At 39.8% G+C, this 15,794-nt stretch overlaps 1 protein-coding gene across 9 annotated transcripts in view; it reads left to right on the top strand.

Moving 5' to 3' along the window:
* The window catches only part of MBNL2 (muscleblind like splicing regulator 2), an 86,356-nt gene that overhangs the window by 20,185 nt on the left and 50,377 nt on the right, over positions 1-15,794 (top strand). For 8 of the 9 annotated variants that reach the window (XM_044437768.1, XM_044437769.1, XM_044437767.1 and 5 more), the window contains exon 2: positions 1,275-2,028. The exons of the other annotated variant lie outside the window; for it this stretch is intronic. In XM_044437768.1, the coding sequence (XP_044293703.1) occupies positions 1,855-2,028 (174 nt within the window). In that variant the 5' untranslated portion in view covers positions 1,275-1,854. The remainder of the gene's footprint in view (positions 1-1,274; positions 2,029-15,794) is intronic. 9 annotated transcript variants of the gene reach the window in all.

Here is a 15,794-nt window from a genome sequence, read left to right as displayed (position 1 = left end):
CCTGCAGTCCCGTTATAGGACACAAGGGGTGCTTGGTAGTTTTTAAAGTGCGCGATAATCCAGCGTGCAGTTACCCAGCCTTGCGTAAAGGAATTCTTTTCTGGGAAGTCTCCGCTATTGAATCAGCGTGAGCCGGCTTCCTTGGCAGCTGACGACATACATTTCCTCCTGCTTTCCCACATGGCCAAAGCAGCACCAGTGCTTTTATAATATAAAGCCAGCTTTAAAGTAAACCCAGTAGATTTCCTTAATAAGCTCATTGCTATCCTGTAAATAGCATGAGGCACATTAAAAAACCCCAAACCTCACTTATAGTTAGCCAGTGGATCAAGTTATCAGATTAAGTATTCCTGGCAGGGGAGACATGGTTTATTTTAATGCAATTGCTGTTTGTAGATCATGGTTACAGAGAAGTAAGAGAATAAAAAGGCTTTAGTAGAGTTTCATAGAAAGTAGACTTGCCATGTGTCTCATCAGTTTTATTCCATGTGCAACTTTTGCCAAATTTTGCCCTTTTTGCAGTGCAGGGCTGCTTAGACAAGCCACACTCCTAGGCTTAATTATGTGAGCTCAGTCATTTTTTAGTGAAACTGATGCAAAGTTGTGGACTTTGCATCTGCTAAGAGGACTTTTTCCTATCACAAAGCAAGTTTAGCAGAATTAAAATAATACTGAGGAAATTACGCCGAACTGTATGTAGAAATTTGGTAAATAGCCTGGAACACAGAATATAGTAAGACTTACTTCCGAAGAAACATGCAGGGGATTGTCTTGCACATGGCAAAACAATCATCTGAAGAGGGTTATGCAAACTTTGGACATTCAGCATATTCATCCACATTGTGCGTAAAAACAAGAGGGCCCGGTTAGGCATTCCTGTTTTAAAGATTTAAAAATGAATTGTCAATGCAGTTCCAAGATAGGGTTTCAAATGCATAGAAATATTTTAAACCTTGGCCAGCTTAGCCTTATAGCTAACAGCTAGCCCAGCTGGATTATGATTAAGTAAAAACAGATCCAGTGAAGCAAGTTGAATGGAGGACATCTTGTAGTAAAAGCCTCTAGTGAAAATTACTAGTTAATAAGAAGAACTACCATTTGGGGCACAATTTACATCTGTCATAAAAGGATGAACAGATCCCTTTGTTGTATGTCTTGTATTTTATTTCTGTGACATATTCTTGGCGTTTAATGCAAGATGCAACTAGTGTGGTGAAACATCTTTCTAGGGGAAAAAAGATTGTTTGAATAACATTTCTGTTCAATTTTAACAGGTCCGTGCATTAAGTGCCTTTGTGAAATCGCTCATACAAGAGACAACCGTACTCCTTGCAAGACTCTGCCTGCCGACTAGCTATCGCTCTTATCTTACATGTCATGTGCAGCAGTTTCCCAGCCGCTTGATGTGGAACGGACAACAGCATTTACAGAGCTTGAAGAAAATACTACATCGGACGTGAAACCGATTGAACGCATAGTGCCCCGTATGTAATCAATGCCAACAAAACGGACACACGGCTAAAATGTTATCCCGGAGGGTCACTGCCTGAAAGCAGACTTTCTTAGCAGAACCGTGGCAACAAAGCAGTCAAGGAGCCAATATTTATTTTACAGCCAGAAATGCTACTGAGCATGAATATTTTGCAGCCCGAAGTCTACAGGTGGTACATATTGATTGATGAAAAATAGCTGCTCATTCCACTTAGTGTGCACTTGTCACTCTTAAGCACTTCTTATATTATTGCTGCGAGGAGTTACTTGCCTTGAAAGGGTATTCGTCTTGTTGGAATTCATAACTGGAGGTGGTTTAATTTATAATCACTCAGCTCTCGAGAGCTAACTCGTTTTCGCATCATGGCTTTGAATGTTGCTCCTGTAAGAGACACAAAATGGCTGACTCTAGAAGTGTGCAGGCAGTTTCAGAGAGGAACTTGTTCACGCTCGGATGAGGAATGCAAATTTGCACATCCACCCAAAAGCTGCCAGGTTGAAAATGGGAGAGTTATTGCCTGCTTTGATTCTCTAAAGGTAAGAATAAAGTGTGCATGGTGCGAATGAACCATTCAGTAAGCAATTTTATTTCATGTTACTGTTAATGACTTCAGTTTAATTGGCTAACTCAGACTCAATGTTCACTCTAACTCATTCTGCAAATAGTACATTATTTTGTTTTGCCAGCTAACTGAAACACTAAAAAATCCCCTTTTATAACTTTGCAAGCATATACCGTATACCTCTGGCACTCATTGTACAAGTCTCTGAACTTGGAAGGTGTTCAGAATCCCACTGTGAGGTCACAGGAGCTGCGATGTACAGGTATTTTAGCAAAATTATAACATACTCATATGCATATAAATCCAGAGTGACAGACTTGACACTCCAGGACTTGTAATATAGTTTAAGTATGAGGCTTTTCTTCTGGATTAATATCTACCTTGGACTGTATGCAATGTTAACCTAAGTTAAGGTTTGTTCATTTCAGTGGGCCTGTAGGACTGATATGCTCTGAGGCCCAGAAGGAAATAAGAACATGTGACATTGGATCTGTCCAGGATCTCCTGATGAATTGCCTGGCTCCTTTACTGAAGTAAAGGAGGCTGTTACGCACACAGATAGGAATGTGTGCAGTGTTGTGTCTTTTGTTGTAATTGGTGGCAAAGCTCTGGTGTATAGTTTGCACTGTGTGCAGAGGTCTGTGCATTAGAATTCCCTGTACCCACAATAAATATTTGCCCTGTGTTGCTGGAATGCAGGTTTGCGGGGGCGGGGGGGGGGGAGCTCAGTTAACATTACAAACATTGCCGCAAAGGTATTTAAGAACATGCAATTGCCATTTCATTTCAAATTGATTGGAGTCCTTCTGTTTTGAAACTTTTCACCTGTCAAATGGATGACTTAGTGCCCATAATCTATTGTGGAGAAGGGCCCACCTTTCCCAATGAGAATTTGTTGGGAGAAGAGGGGCAGAGGCCTCAGACATGGTGGGTACATACTCTGCATGCATTGAGATTTCGGGATTGGGTCCAAATTAGGAAGTTGCCTATAGACTGCTTTAGTGTACACAGGATCCAGTATAAAGTCCCCCCACCACACACACACTTCTGCACAGAAATTATCCTTGGGTTGGGACAATTGTCTTTGCAAGTTTAAAGGATTTAAAGGATGGATGGCATTTAAAGGATAGCATCCTGCCATACTGGACAGATTTCCCAGGGAGAAAGGCCAACTAAACTGTAGAATTTACTCATGGGACTTTGTTAAGAATCAATGTCCCTTTACCTCATCCTTGCTCACAAAGAGCCCAAGGCACTTGTGCAGTTGGGCCACATGCAACATATTTGGAAAGATGGAAAGAATGATGTGTGAGTGCTGGAGCTGGAGGAGAGGTGTAATCCCTTAGACTAGTGCGGGTTTGCAACTGATCTTAGCATTTGCTTTTTAGGAATTTATCTCTTCCATGTTCAAAAGTTCTCATGGCTGTTCACAAAAAGCTAAAACTACAATAGAAGCAAATCAAAACATTTTAAACACCACAAAACAAACATAAAGCATCATAATACAATATAGTCTGCAATTTTTTAAAATCATCTGGCATTGAAATGATGCCAGAGTTGGTAGTGGTCAAGTTTCCAACTGGAGAAATTTGAAGCACACTGTAATATGAGACACATAGCGAATTTAGATGTCTAGAAGTTTCAGCTAAGTGATGGCTTAGATAATTCTCTCTCTCTCTCTCTCACTCTGAGAAACGTGGGCCCAATCTGATACATTTTTAGTCAGAAAAAATCCTGCATGCCGGAAGTGAATGACCATAGGATTGTTCCTTTAAGAAGTGTGGACATGCTAATGATCTTCCCTGGGATCAGAGGGGCTCTTAGAGCAGCACTGGTCTAATAAAATGTGGATTTCATTCAGACAGCATGCTAAATTATGGTTTGTGCTATGAATAATTTAGAATCCAAATTATGTTATGAACTCCCAATGTTTTCCATAGGCAAACCATGATATTTAAAGCTGCTTTTCTTCTCTTCTTCAGCACCTAGTTTATGGGTTCATTAGTTCAATTCTGTCCCCACTGGGCAAGAGCCTGCAGAAACAGAACAATGGCTGCACAGCAGGACCCACATGTCTGTGGGGGATAGGTTCCAAGCCCCCCAGGAGATGCCTGAAACCATGGATAGTAGCGAATATGACATTGTTGGGGATTTGGAGCACAGGGCCCCTACAGAAGGGGAAAAACTGTGCCTATCTCTAGGGGAAAACCACAAATAGGGAGAAACTGCAAATATATCCAGAGTCTTTGTGCCCTCTGAGAGACAAAACATATCAGTGAGGCTGGCTACCACAGAGATGAAGAGTGTGGCATCCCCAAACAGAGTGCATAGTTCCCTAGAGATACTCACATTTTTTTCTCAATTTCGTGGGGGTCCTGTGCCCCCAACCACCACAAATGTGAGTGGCTGACGGTCAACCTTGGTTAAGTGAAACCACAGTAACTGAGACAGCAAATATGTATTATAGTTAATAAGGTCAGACATCACATGGAATCACAGCACTGGTTCTCATATAAAGTCCAAGCCATGGTTTGATAGTGATGAACAGTTTCAGACTCGTGTGCTCTTAACCTGTCATTATGTACTCTAAGTCATCTCTGCCTTTCCTTGCCATGGTATATTGTGCTCTGCTGTTGCTTCTGAACCCAGTTTACACAATTAATAATTAGCTTCCAAACTAGGATTGGGATTCTACTTTAAACAGTGGTTGCAGATCATGACATCTCCAAATGATAGTTCACGAGTTTTTGGCATAATGGCAGAATGTGACCATAAAGTAGGAAAGCAGTGGGCACATGTGAAGGGAGGCGGAGGAGGAAGCACATCCGAGGCCCTTTGTGGCTTTGTAGATACATAATAAAAGCCAACATGTTTGGCTTAAATTAGTAAATCCCACACTATATTACATTACACTAGTGTGCCATGAGGAATGAATTGATAAAATAAATGAAGCTCCTGTTTGTTTAAAGTACTGCTAGAAGAAGCAGCTACCTGCTTATCACAATGTGGGTTTGCACTGCTCTGCCCTCCTTTCCATTTATGCAATCAGTGCAGCCTCCTCATTGCAATCAAGTCACTCATAAAGCTGTTCAGCAAAAGAGACTAAAACAGCTCTGTTCCTGAATGTGAAAACTGCCGTCAGTGGAATGTATGCCCAGTTTTACTGAGTATTGGCTAGTGTGAACATTGGTAAACGATTAGTGTCCTATGTTGAAAATATCTTAAGTCCTCAAGGTATGGCATCCTAACCACAATCAACTGGCAAGTTTTATGGAAGCTGGGACACCTTCTTCTCAATTTGATTAAACTTCCTCCTTTAGACATCCCGAGCTTCACCAAAGTATCTCCAGGACCAATTAGTGCCAGGAGACTAATTCTTGCGATCCCTTTCTTTGATTGTTGTTTTCCGGTGAAAAGGGCTGTAGGGTTTCTGAGTGCTCCTTGGATTTTCGGTCCAGAACTCCACTGCTGTCTGTGTTGGCAGGCTGAGGGATCAGCTGCCCTGCCATTTGCTGATCAGCCCTGCATCTATCTTGCAACCTTTTCTTGTAAAGAGCCAGAATAAGAGTTTTCACTACACCCCCCCCCCCCGTGTGTGTGTGTGCGCGCGCAGATGTGTGGTGTAACTGAATAGGTCATTTATACAAGCTCATTAAGTTCTTAGATTTGTGAGTCAGACTTTGTATTTAGTTTTCAAATCTGAAAGTATTGATAGGATTTAGATGAATTTTGGGTTAGCGATGGTTCTTAAGCTGGAATGTAAACTTTTCTGCTGCATTTATAGAAATGGTAAACATTTCTGTTCCTCTCTTATGCATTCAAGCTTTGGGGTCCTTCCGCTATACATTTTTCATCTTGACACATCTTAATGCTTTTTTCCTGGTTCGCATGTATTTTATTAAAATTGTTGTATTTTGTGTATCAGGTATATACAATCCACAACTATATCATTAGCAGTACATTATATCAATTTTTAACTTTATTTTAAACATTACCTAGCTCAGATGGCCAACTTGTATACAAATTGCATTTTTCTGATTATGTTCTAAATGATAATTTCACCAAGTGTACTTCAGAGGATTTCCAGTTAATGATATGGCTGTTCCTTATTGCTGTGCCTTGTTAGTCTGGAGCATAATGAAAATAGATCATTTTTCAATAGAGCTTTTACTTCACTGCTATACTTCTGCACCAGAAATATTTCCAAGTTTGGCAAGTATGCCACTTCCCATACCCTTATCCAAACCTTCACAGATGAGAGTCTTTTTGTTTCCATTTAAAGCTAGCTACTGTTAGTAAATGAATAAGCCTCTTGACTTCAAATTGCCAAGAGAAGTAACTGTTAAGTTATATTAAGTCATCTCCGGAAAGTCTTAATAGTTGGACAGTACAAATAAATGCAAGCAATAGCCACCTTTACACTTTCACACTCCCAACATTTGTCTTCCAGCTTTGGATATATGTGCCTTTTGGTGTGAAGCTCTGCCTAAGCATGAGCTTGTAAAAACTCTTTTAGATGGTGCTGATGTTCACATGCCATGCTAAATCCAGTGCTTATATGCATGAACAAAAAGAAGGCTGAATGAACTGTTGAGCTCCCACACTTACACCTCCTCTGACCCTCCTCCCGTACAATTGAAAGATGGAAGAAGTCAGAATTCAGTTTTCCTTCAGCCAGTCGTTGGCTTGTTGTTTCATGTGAACTGGGAATTGTGGCTTAAAATAAACTCAGGTTAAACAAGTTAGCTAAGCAAACTGTTGGCACATTTAACAATTGGGTTGAGTTTCTTTTAAACTACAATTCCTGGTTCACATGTAACAAGAAGCCATGAATCTGCAAAATGAAACTCAATTGTAGTTTTATTTCTCTTTCCATCATGTACTGGGGAAGAGGAAAGGCTAACGTGCGAGCTCAAGGCTTCATGTGAGCTCCTTTGTGGTTATATACATAGTATTAAACCATTGTTTAGCGATTAGGCAAGAATACTTCCAAACTTTTGGAAGGAAATTTCCCCCACTTCCATCACCAGGATTCAACTGAAATATCTCTTCCTATATCCCTTTTCCTGTTTATGCTGATACTGCTGTTGGTCTTGTGCCATTAATATTCTGCAGTTCTTCCATAATAAGATTTAGTTCTAGGATGTTTGGATGTGTGTAAAGTCCCTTAAGATGTCCATGCTTTTTACGTCACTAACAAGATGCAAGTTCAGCAAAACTACGAAGACTAATCTGGAAACATGCTTCTTGGCAGTGAATAGGCTCATAAAATAACCTTCTGTTAAGATATTTCTGTGCATGCATGGTCTCAAGAAGTGTTGATATTTAAAAGGACAATTATAACACCAGAAATGGCCCTAAGAAAAAGAAAAGAGCCCTTCAGGAAAATATGTTGGGCAGATGTGCGGCACGTCCTTCACACAAACAATAGTCTTGGCATTGTGCAGTATTAATGACCTTAATCCATGGATTATCCCATTAAATTGTAATAGCTTCTTTGGATATACTCTAGTTCTGTTAAGACAGTGGGAATAAGAATATGTGACTAATGCTGCGCACTCACCCTTTAGTCTCTCATGAGCTGTGTATATAAGGCATTGATGCCCATTGTAGAAGGCCTTTCCACCTCCATTGGTTCCAGTATTAACATCTAACTTCAGACTTCTTCATCTTCATTATTTACAGGCTATCACTGACTTCTTGCTGTTGTTTTGTTTGTCAGCTACAAACACTGTAGCTACTTCAATATCATTGAAGAGTTGACACTATATAGAATTAAGTATTTAGCAGCAGTTAACAGTAGCTGAAGCAACAGGACCTAGATGTGGGTTACCATGGCCAGGTTTTTCTTATATGTAGCGTTATCATTGTGACAACATCTTTATAAGCAAGTGACCATTGTGCAGAGTTGCAGTCACAGCCTGAGCTTCTTAGAAAATTTTGTATTGGGAAATTTTCTGGAACATGTTGCAATGCAAATCAAAGTCATTTGCAAAGGAATCTTTTCCATTTGCTTCAGACTGTATTCCAGTTATAGATGCAAAGATCCAGCCTGAATCTGGCTCTCTTGCCTTCACCAAACTTCTTTTCCCTCAATTGGCCCTGGCTAGGAAGTGAGCCAAGCCAAAGTCAAGTATATGGATGCTCTGGAATGCTCGTGGACCGCCTTTTTGCAGTTATTTGCAGAGGGTATGCCAAGCCTGCAAGTCACACGTGTGGAAGCAGAATTCTGCTTACACAGTGGCCGTGCGGGCTGCGGATGCCTCACAGACTCAGCTGGGTTTGCCTCCTGCCAGATGCCTGTGTGAACACTTGACATGAGCCAGACCTAGGGCAGAGGGCGGGTGGCATAGGAGCTAAGCCAAGGAATTTCATTGGATTCCCACCCCTGACTGAATTCCTCATATATCGCTACCCAATGCCTTACAGCAGGAAGGGGAAACTTACACCATTATCCTTCACCCTTGGCTATGATGACTAGGGCGGATTGGAGCCATCAGTCAAAGCACTAGGATGCCACAGGTTTGCTACACCTGCTTTAGAGAGAGTGTGTGTGTTGATTATACTTGCATTTAGTATAAGCTACAAAGCTGAAATAATGTTACCCATGTTAATCTTTGTCACAGTGCATCACATGCATCTGACCTGAAATACTTGAGGGAAGAAATCAAAGAACATTTAACATGATTCAAATGTTAAATTATATCAATTTTTATTGGAATAGCTGTAACAATGTAAAGACAATAGCATGTGTTTCCTTGGCTTGTTTAAACTTAAGGAGAAGGGGTGCTAAAAACTGTCGATATGCTAATTCGTACTAGCATGACATTCTGACAACCACTCTTCAGTTTCAGTAGAGTTCAGTTCTTTTCCATTGGGGTGTTGGGGCACCTTTCATTTTGCTGTTACTATTGATTAATTCCATTTCGTTCAAAGAGATGTATGAAATATGTATTTCATCAACACAACTATTTTCTCCCATCCTTGTTAAGGAAAATTGCATGAAAAATAGTAACAACATCTTTGAAACCGCCCAAGATTGTATTTGCAATGCATTCTTTTTTATTAATGAACTTACAAAACAGATCTTTTTCAATGGGAAATAGAGTCCTGGAAAATTTTCTGTCCCACATTACTGGTCAGGACCCACCACCAAACTAATCATAATGGGAGCAGCCGCAGGTTTTTGCTCCTGCATCTGTCCTGTTCACAGAAGAAGTTCCACCTCTTGCTCTTTCCAGCTGAGTGATGTGCTGATGGAGAGCCTGTCTCATGCTCTCTCATAGCAACCCAAGGAGAGCCATGCTGGATCAGACTGAGGGCCCATCTACTCCAGCATTCTGTGCTCACACGGGCAGCCGGCTGCCCACGGGATCCCACAAGCAGCCATGAATTCAGCGGCATCCTCCCACCCAAGTTGCCTAGCAACTGGCGTACATCACTTCAGGAAGTGGAGAGGCTTCTGCTCCCTTATCCCTTCCTTTATGTAAGAACATAAGCAGGGAGATGGTAGATTCTGTTTCCACAGTGGGCAGCCATATGCCCAAGGGAGCCCATAAGCGGAGAATGAATGCCACAGTACTCCTGCTGGTATTTCTCAGCAACAAGTATTCAGAGCCTGTCTCCAGGCCTGGAGTTAATATACAGCCACCCATGACCAGTAGTCATCGATACTCATTTTTCCTACTCTGTTAAAACCGTCCCAAGTTTACAGCTATTACTACATCCTGTGGAAGCATTTTAACTGTGTAGGTAGCACAATATAGGCAATGGGATGGATCTGCAGTTTTAGAAATTAAGTACAAAATTTGGGAATGCAATGCACAGTTGCAAGAATGCTTCATTACTGGAGAATTACAGAAAAAGGTATATTACTACTTTTTGTTGCATAGTTAAAACCTTCCTTTTTTTGGAAGGCTTTTGGGTAAGTGCTTCAGTTCTGCTTTAAAATGTTAATGACTGCAGTCCTAAAACTCACACGTAAGGAGAGACGCTTTGGTTTAGTTAGATTCACGCATCATATGAAGATGGATAGTATTTGTTTGCTAGTGTGCAATGTATAAAGGGTCTGAACTTGCTCCTCTAGGGGAGAATGAAAAGGAAAAGTCACCATGAGGGGAATTTTCTAGCACAAATGGCTGTATAAACAGGGCCAAAGAAAAGGTCAGGGTAAGCAATATAGCTTTAGTGTTAATGTTTGGAATAAGAAGTCTGTCGTGTGAACTGCATAGCCTATGGGGACAGCCAACTTTCCCCCATATAGCTAGCAACAAAGGGCATCATTGACATACTGACACTTCCAGAGCATTTTCAGAGCCAAACAAAATATTTTCCGGACATGTAGTTTATAGGAACTTTCTAGGTATTTCCTTGTCTAATTACAGTCATGCAGAGTAGGTACGGTGGGGGAAGAGATCTTTGCAGGAAAGTCAACATAGGAGAAGGAGAGTCCTGTCTTTCCTTTCCCCTTCATGGCTGCAGCCAGTTCCCCATCGTGATCCCATTGAAGATGTCAGTGTAGCGTGTTGAAGGTTCACTTGAGCTTGGTACCGACCCTGACATGGAGGGCCCCCTGCAGAACCCCTCATCTTGTCGGGACTGAGTTTCAGCTTGCTTACACTCACGCAGTCTGTTACTGATTTCAGGCACTGATTTAGCGCTTCACCTGCCTCGGGGACAAAACAGAAATTACTGTAAATGGGTGCCTGGAAATGCAGTTTTTCTTTTACTTTAGGATAGGCAGAATGGCCTGGACTACATAGCCACTAGACACATGTAATGTTTGTTTTGACTCTAAGCTGTAAAAAAGTAGTGGAACTGATCATTTACTATGATCAATTAAATATGAAATCAAATTTGTTGGACATGCATAGTGTGAAGAACTGAATGTATCAGATCCCTGAAATATACCTTATGTAGACTTGTCCTGTCATCCTTTTCTAGAAGCCGTATCTTAATATGAGATGCATATGTATTTCTTAGATGTATTTTCATATATTCCTGTTAGATTGAATATATAGAATTAAATGGTTGAGGAAACTTGTATGCAAAATGTTTAATGCCATGCACATAAAATGAGCCCGAAATATTTGAAATGTAACAGTTTAGGACTCAAATGCATGCTTTTCCTTAGAACTGTTGCCTAGCAGCAGAAACAGCACAAAGAGTCCAGCACGACACTGAAGAGTTCTTCAGAGAACAGGTTAAAAATAATAGCAGAAACTTAGCAGAAACTTGCGTCAATTCAAGAAGGGAAAACACATTGCTGTCAATCTTGTCAAAGAACACTTTGGAGGTTATTGTAAACAGCATGCTCTGCATGATGTAACGCATTAAGGTTTAAAGCTGCCACTAACAGCTTTATCATCTCTGTTCGCTAGTTCACTAATGTAGTACAAGATCGGCCGGACATATTTAAATAAATGGTCTCAGAAGCTTTTGCAGTTAACTAGAGCTGAATGTGGTTGTTAGATAGCCAGGTGGCCTCATATTACACCTTTTCTGAAGGTGTTGGCTGAGGAACCAACATGTTTGAAAAAGGGTCATGAATTATGTTTTAGGAGAAGTTAGTGTATGCTTTTTAATTAATTTTTAATGTGTATTTCAAAAAAAGAAACCCATAAAAGAAAGAGAAAAATACTGTATTCCTGCAGGAAATATAACAATTTTACCAAGTGTTTGAGTGTATATATGAACATATATATATAAATGTATATGACTATATGAAAATACAGCTATTGATAAAGCAATGAAGCATATGTTTTAGCAAAGACAGACCAAATATCCATATGTTTTTCTCTTCACAGGTGGTGACTAAACACCACCCATTGAAATACTGAAAGTGCCTGTAGATCCTCAATTCATTGTGTTATAGGAAATGGGCATTTATAGAAGATGGGCATTTCCTGTTCCATTTGGGTTTAAGACCATGTGTATCTATCATATTTATTCACAGCTAATGAGCATTTCTACACAGGGATCATGGCTTTATGAACTGGTCACCTTAATCAGTGTTTCCATTCGTAAAGGGGATTGTAAAGCTGCAAAAGTGGCAGGGCCAAACCTAGATTCTGACAAATGCGGCACCTGCAAATGTTGCAGTTTAGCTGGAGCAGGCAAATCAAATTTGACATGCAAAACCAAAAATGTCAAAAACTCATCAATCATCCACCCCCAATAATTGATCCAAGGCAAAAATCAGCTTTCCAAGTCTACCACATAAATGTTTTCTCTCCAGTTTTTAAATCTGTTTCTTTATAAAATCAATTTCAAATGGGGAAATAAATGAAAACGTAATTGATAGGATATAATATGCCTCACCTGCCTGGCTGCTGTAATTGTGAAAGGAGCCCAGTCCGCTTTAGTGTGCCAAGAAGTTAGTGCCATCCATTTGGGGAGAGGAGCTGGACACAAAAATTCCAACAGTGGCCAATTTGAGTGGAAAATACCAAAATCTAAGCCTCATCAATAGATATGCCCTATGATAACAAGAAAGATCTAGAAAGCTGATCCCACCTTTGTTAATTGGGAGCTGCATCCTTTTCATATAAATTTGTGGGTGGGGGAGAAAAAAATGAAAAAAGTCATTTTTGAGAACATTTCCCAGGTATAAATATAAAATCCTACCACCTCCCTGAAAATCATAGGTACAATATTCTTACATTTATTAACCTTACCCCACAAATTCAACTCAAGAGATATTCACCTGACTATACCCCTGGCAGCTTATCACTCAATATCCTCAAATTCCCTTTGGTGTTTTGAGATATGTCTCTGGGAATAAGTATTCCCAAATACATAATTTGGAATTGCCATAGAGTTTATACAGTATGAGATATAATATCTCCAGTCACCATAAGTTCAGATTTTGGCCAGTTAGTTGAATAGCCATCCAAATCGCCATAATTTTTGCCTGCATCAAAAATGGAACAGATCAGTGGAGTTTCAAGAAAAACTGTACAAGATACCAGGATAAAGAATACATTGAATTCTAAATGTCATGCACAAAGCTGTGATTACTAATATCCTGTCTAATTGTGCATGCCAGGGGTTACAAACATAAATATCAGTGCCAAAGGTGGACATATAGATGTTTAGTGCCTCAACTATAAAATAATTTTTAAAAACCATTGGTCAAATTCTAGTTTTTGTGATTGAATATAGAATTTTGACCCCCTTCTAAGCCAAAATTTCTCAATGTGACAAAGTAATTTCCAATGAATTTTGGCAAAGGTCTTTTCAACATCCAATGAAACAATGGTGGATGGATTTTTTTTCCAATGGTATTTAAAGCAGTTAGATTAGCATTTATTCTAAGATTACCAGCTTCCTGATGCTTTTTCATAAACCCCACCTGGTCTGGTGAAACAAGTGTAGTAATGAATTGTTGCAGTCTTTTGGCCAAAATTGTCATTAATATTTTACAGACCCATTAATGAATGAAATAAGTTTATAATTAGTACAAAGAGTATGATCCTTGTCAGGCTTGGAATTACAGTGATAGAAGCATCAATTAGCCTGATTAAAACATACCATTTTAAAGGTAAGGAAGCTTTGACATCAAAAAACTGGAGAATGTTTTATACTACTTCATTGTTCATGCATCCAGACCAGATAATTTCCCAATATTAATGTTTGAAATTGCATTGCTCTGTATGCGGGGAAGCCAAGAGAAACTGCTTTTGTCAGGTATCTAAACCTGGAATATTAATTTGAGGAAAAATTAATATTTTCCTTCCCTGACTTATCCTTCTCTGATACTCACCTACCCATAATATGCGATCAGCACAGAGCTTTTAAAATTGTAAATTTATATCTTTGGGGAAAGTATTTGTCATACTAGACCCATTTTTAATAGCCAAAATCACACTTGAATGCTTCTGCTATTTAATTTGATGTGCCAGAACCTTACTAGATTTTTTACAGTCTTCTCAATATGCCTGTCGTAAACAGGCAAATTCTGCCTGTGGTGAAAGGATGGTATTCTGTTCATTCTGCAGCTTCTAGTAAACTTACGCAGTTTGCGAAATGGCCAGCCAGATTATAAGTTTTCAGCCTCGTGGTTAGAGCGATGTGCTCCATTTTTTAAAGTTTGCTTTTATAACTGGCTTGAAATGATGATTCAGTCCCATGTGAGTCTTTACTGGCTCTCTGCTCAGTAGCACATGAACCAATTGTATTTGTGTCAATTCTTTACAAAATCAAGTAATTCAGCTGAATTCTGTTTTTTCAACAGTTCATGATTGAGAAGAGAAGCATTTAGGAGGTAAAGACCAGAGGGCACGAGAGAATCAGTAAATTACAACTCTGGACATGCTGGGGCATGGAACAAACTACCAGCATTTCAATCTTGCACGTATTTATATGGTGTAGCTGTGATCTAATAACCAGAAAATTACCTAATTGAAACAATTATAAGAAACAGATTATACAACTGTAGCCTCTTGCATCAGGGTGCAGCATTGTCCAGGTTTCAGTCAAACCAGATTTGGCCATGTAGTCCTAAGATATAAAACCTGCCATTTCTTGCCACGTAGAGGCAGGTGTCTTTCTGTCCAGCAAAGTATCTAAAACATAATTAAAATCCTTTCACACAATCAAACTACTGTAAGCAATATAAACCAGTTTGTAAAAAAAAATCATGAAATGTAACCAGAGAAAATTTAGACCCATACATATTAATCAGCTAAAATAGGAAGCTGAAAGATAACCGGAATAACTGGCAAGTTTGGCCTTGGAGTACAAAGTGAAGCAGGGCACAGGCTGGTAGAATTTTGTCCAGAGAATACGATGGTCATAGCAAACACTCTTTTCCAACAACCCAAGAGACGACTCTACACATGGACATTACCAGACGGTCAACACAGAAATCAGATTGACTATGTGCTCTGCAGCCAAAGATAGAGAAGCTCTATACAGTCAGTAAAAACTAGACCAGGAGCTGACTGTGGCTCAGATCATGAGCTTCTCGTTGCAAAATTTAGGCTTAAACTGAAGAAAGTAGGGAAAAGCACTAGGCCACTCAGGTATGACCTAAATCATATCCGTGATGAATATACAGTAGAGGTGACAAATAGATTTAAGGAATTAGATCTGATAGAGTGCCTGAAGAACTATGGACGGAGGTTCACTACATTGTACAAGAGGGAGCAACTAAAACCATCCCAAAGAAAAACAAATGCAAGAAAGCAAAATGGCTGTCTGAGGAAGCTTAACAAATAGTTGAGGAAAGAAGAGAAGCAAAAGGCAAGGGAGAAAGAGAAAGATACACCCAATTGAATGCAGAATTCCAGAGATCAGAAGAGAAGAGATAAGAATGCCTTCTTAAATTAACAGTGCAAAGAAATAGAAGAAAACAATAGAATAGGGAGGACCAGAGATCTCTTCAAGAAAATTGGAGATATGAAGGGAACGTTTCATGCAAAGATGGGCATGATAAAGGACCAAAATGGCAGGGACCTAACAGAGGCAGAAGAGATTAAGAAGAGGTGGCAAGATTACACAGAAGAACTATTCAAGAAAGAGCTTAACGTCCCTGATAACCATGATGGGGTGGTCACTGGCCTCGAGCCAGACATCCTGGAATGTGAAGTCAAATGGGCCTTAGGAAGTCTGAGCAACAACAAAGTTAGTGGAGGTGACAGTATTCCAGCTGAGCTATTCAAAATCTTAAAAGATGATGCAGTAAAAGTGCTACACTCAATATGCCAGCAAATTTGGAAAACTCAACAGTGGCTACAG

Source organism: Varanus komodoensis, unplaced genomic scaffold, assembly GCF_004798865.1.
Source record: "Varanus komodoensis strain SLA01 unplaced genomic scaffold, ASM479886v1 scaffold31, whole genome shotgun sequence".
Lineage (NCBI taxonomy): Eukaryota > Metazoa > Chordata > Lepidosauria > Squamata > Varanidae > Varanus > Varanus komodoensis.
The sequence above is the reverse complement of the archived record's forward strand: the minus strand, read 5'-3'. Positions and strand labels throughout refer to the sequence as shown.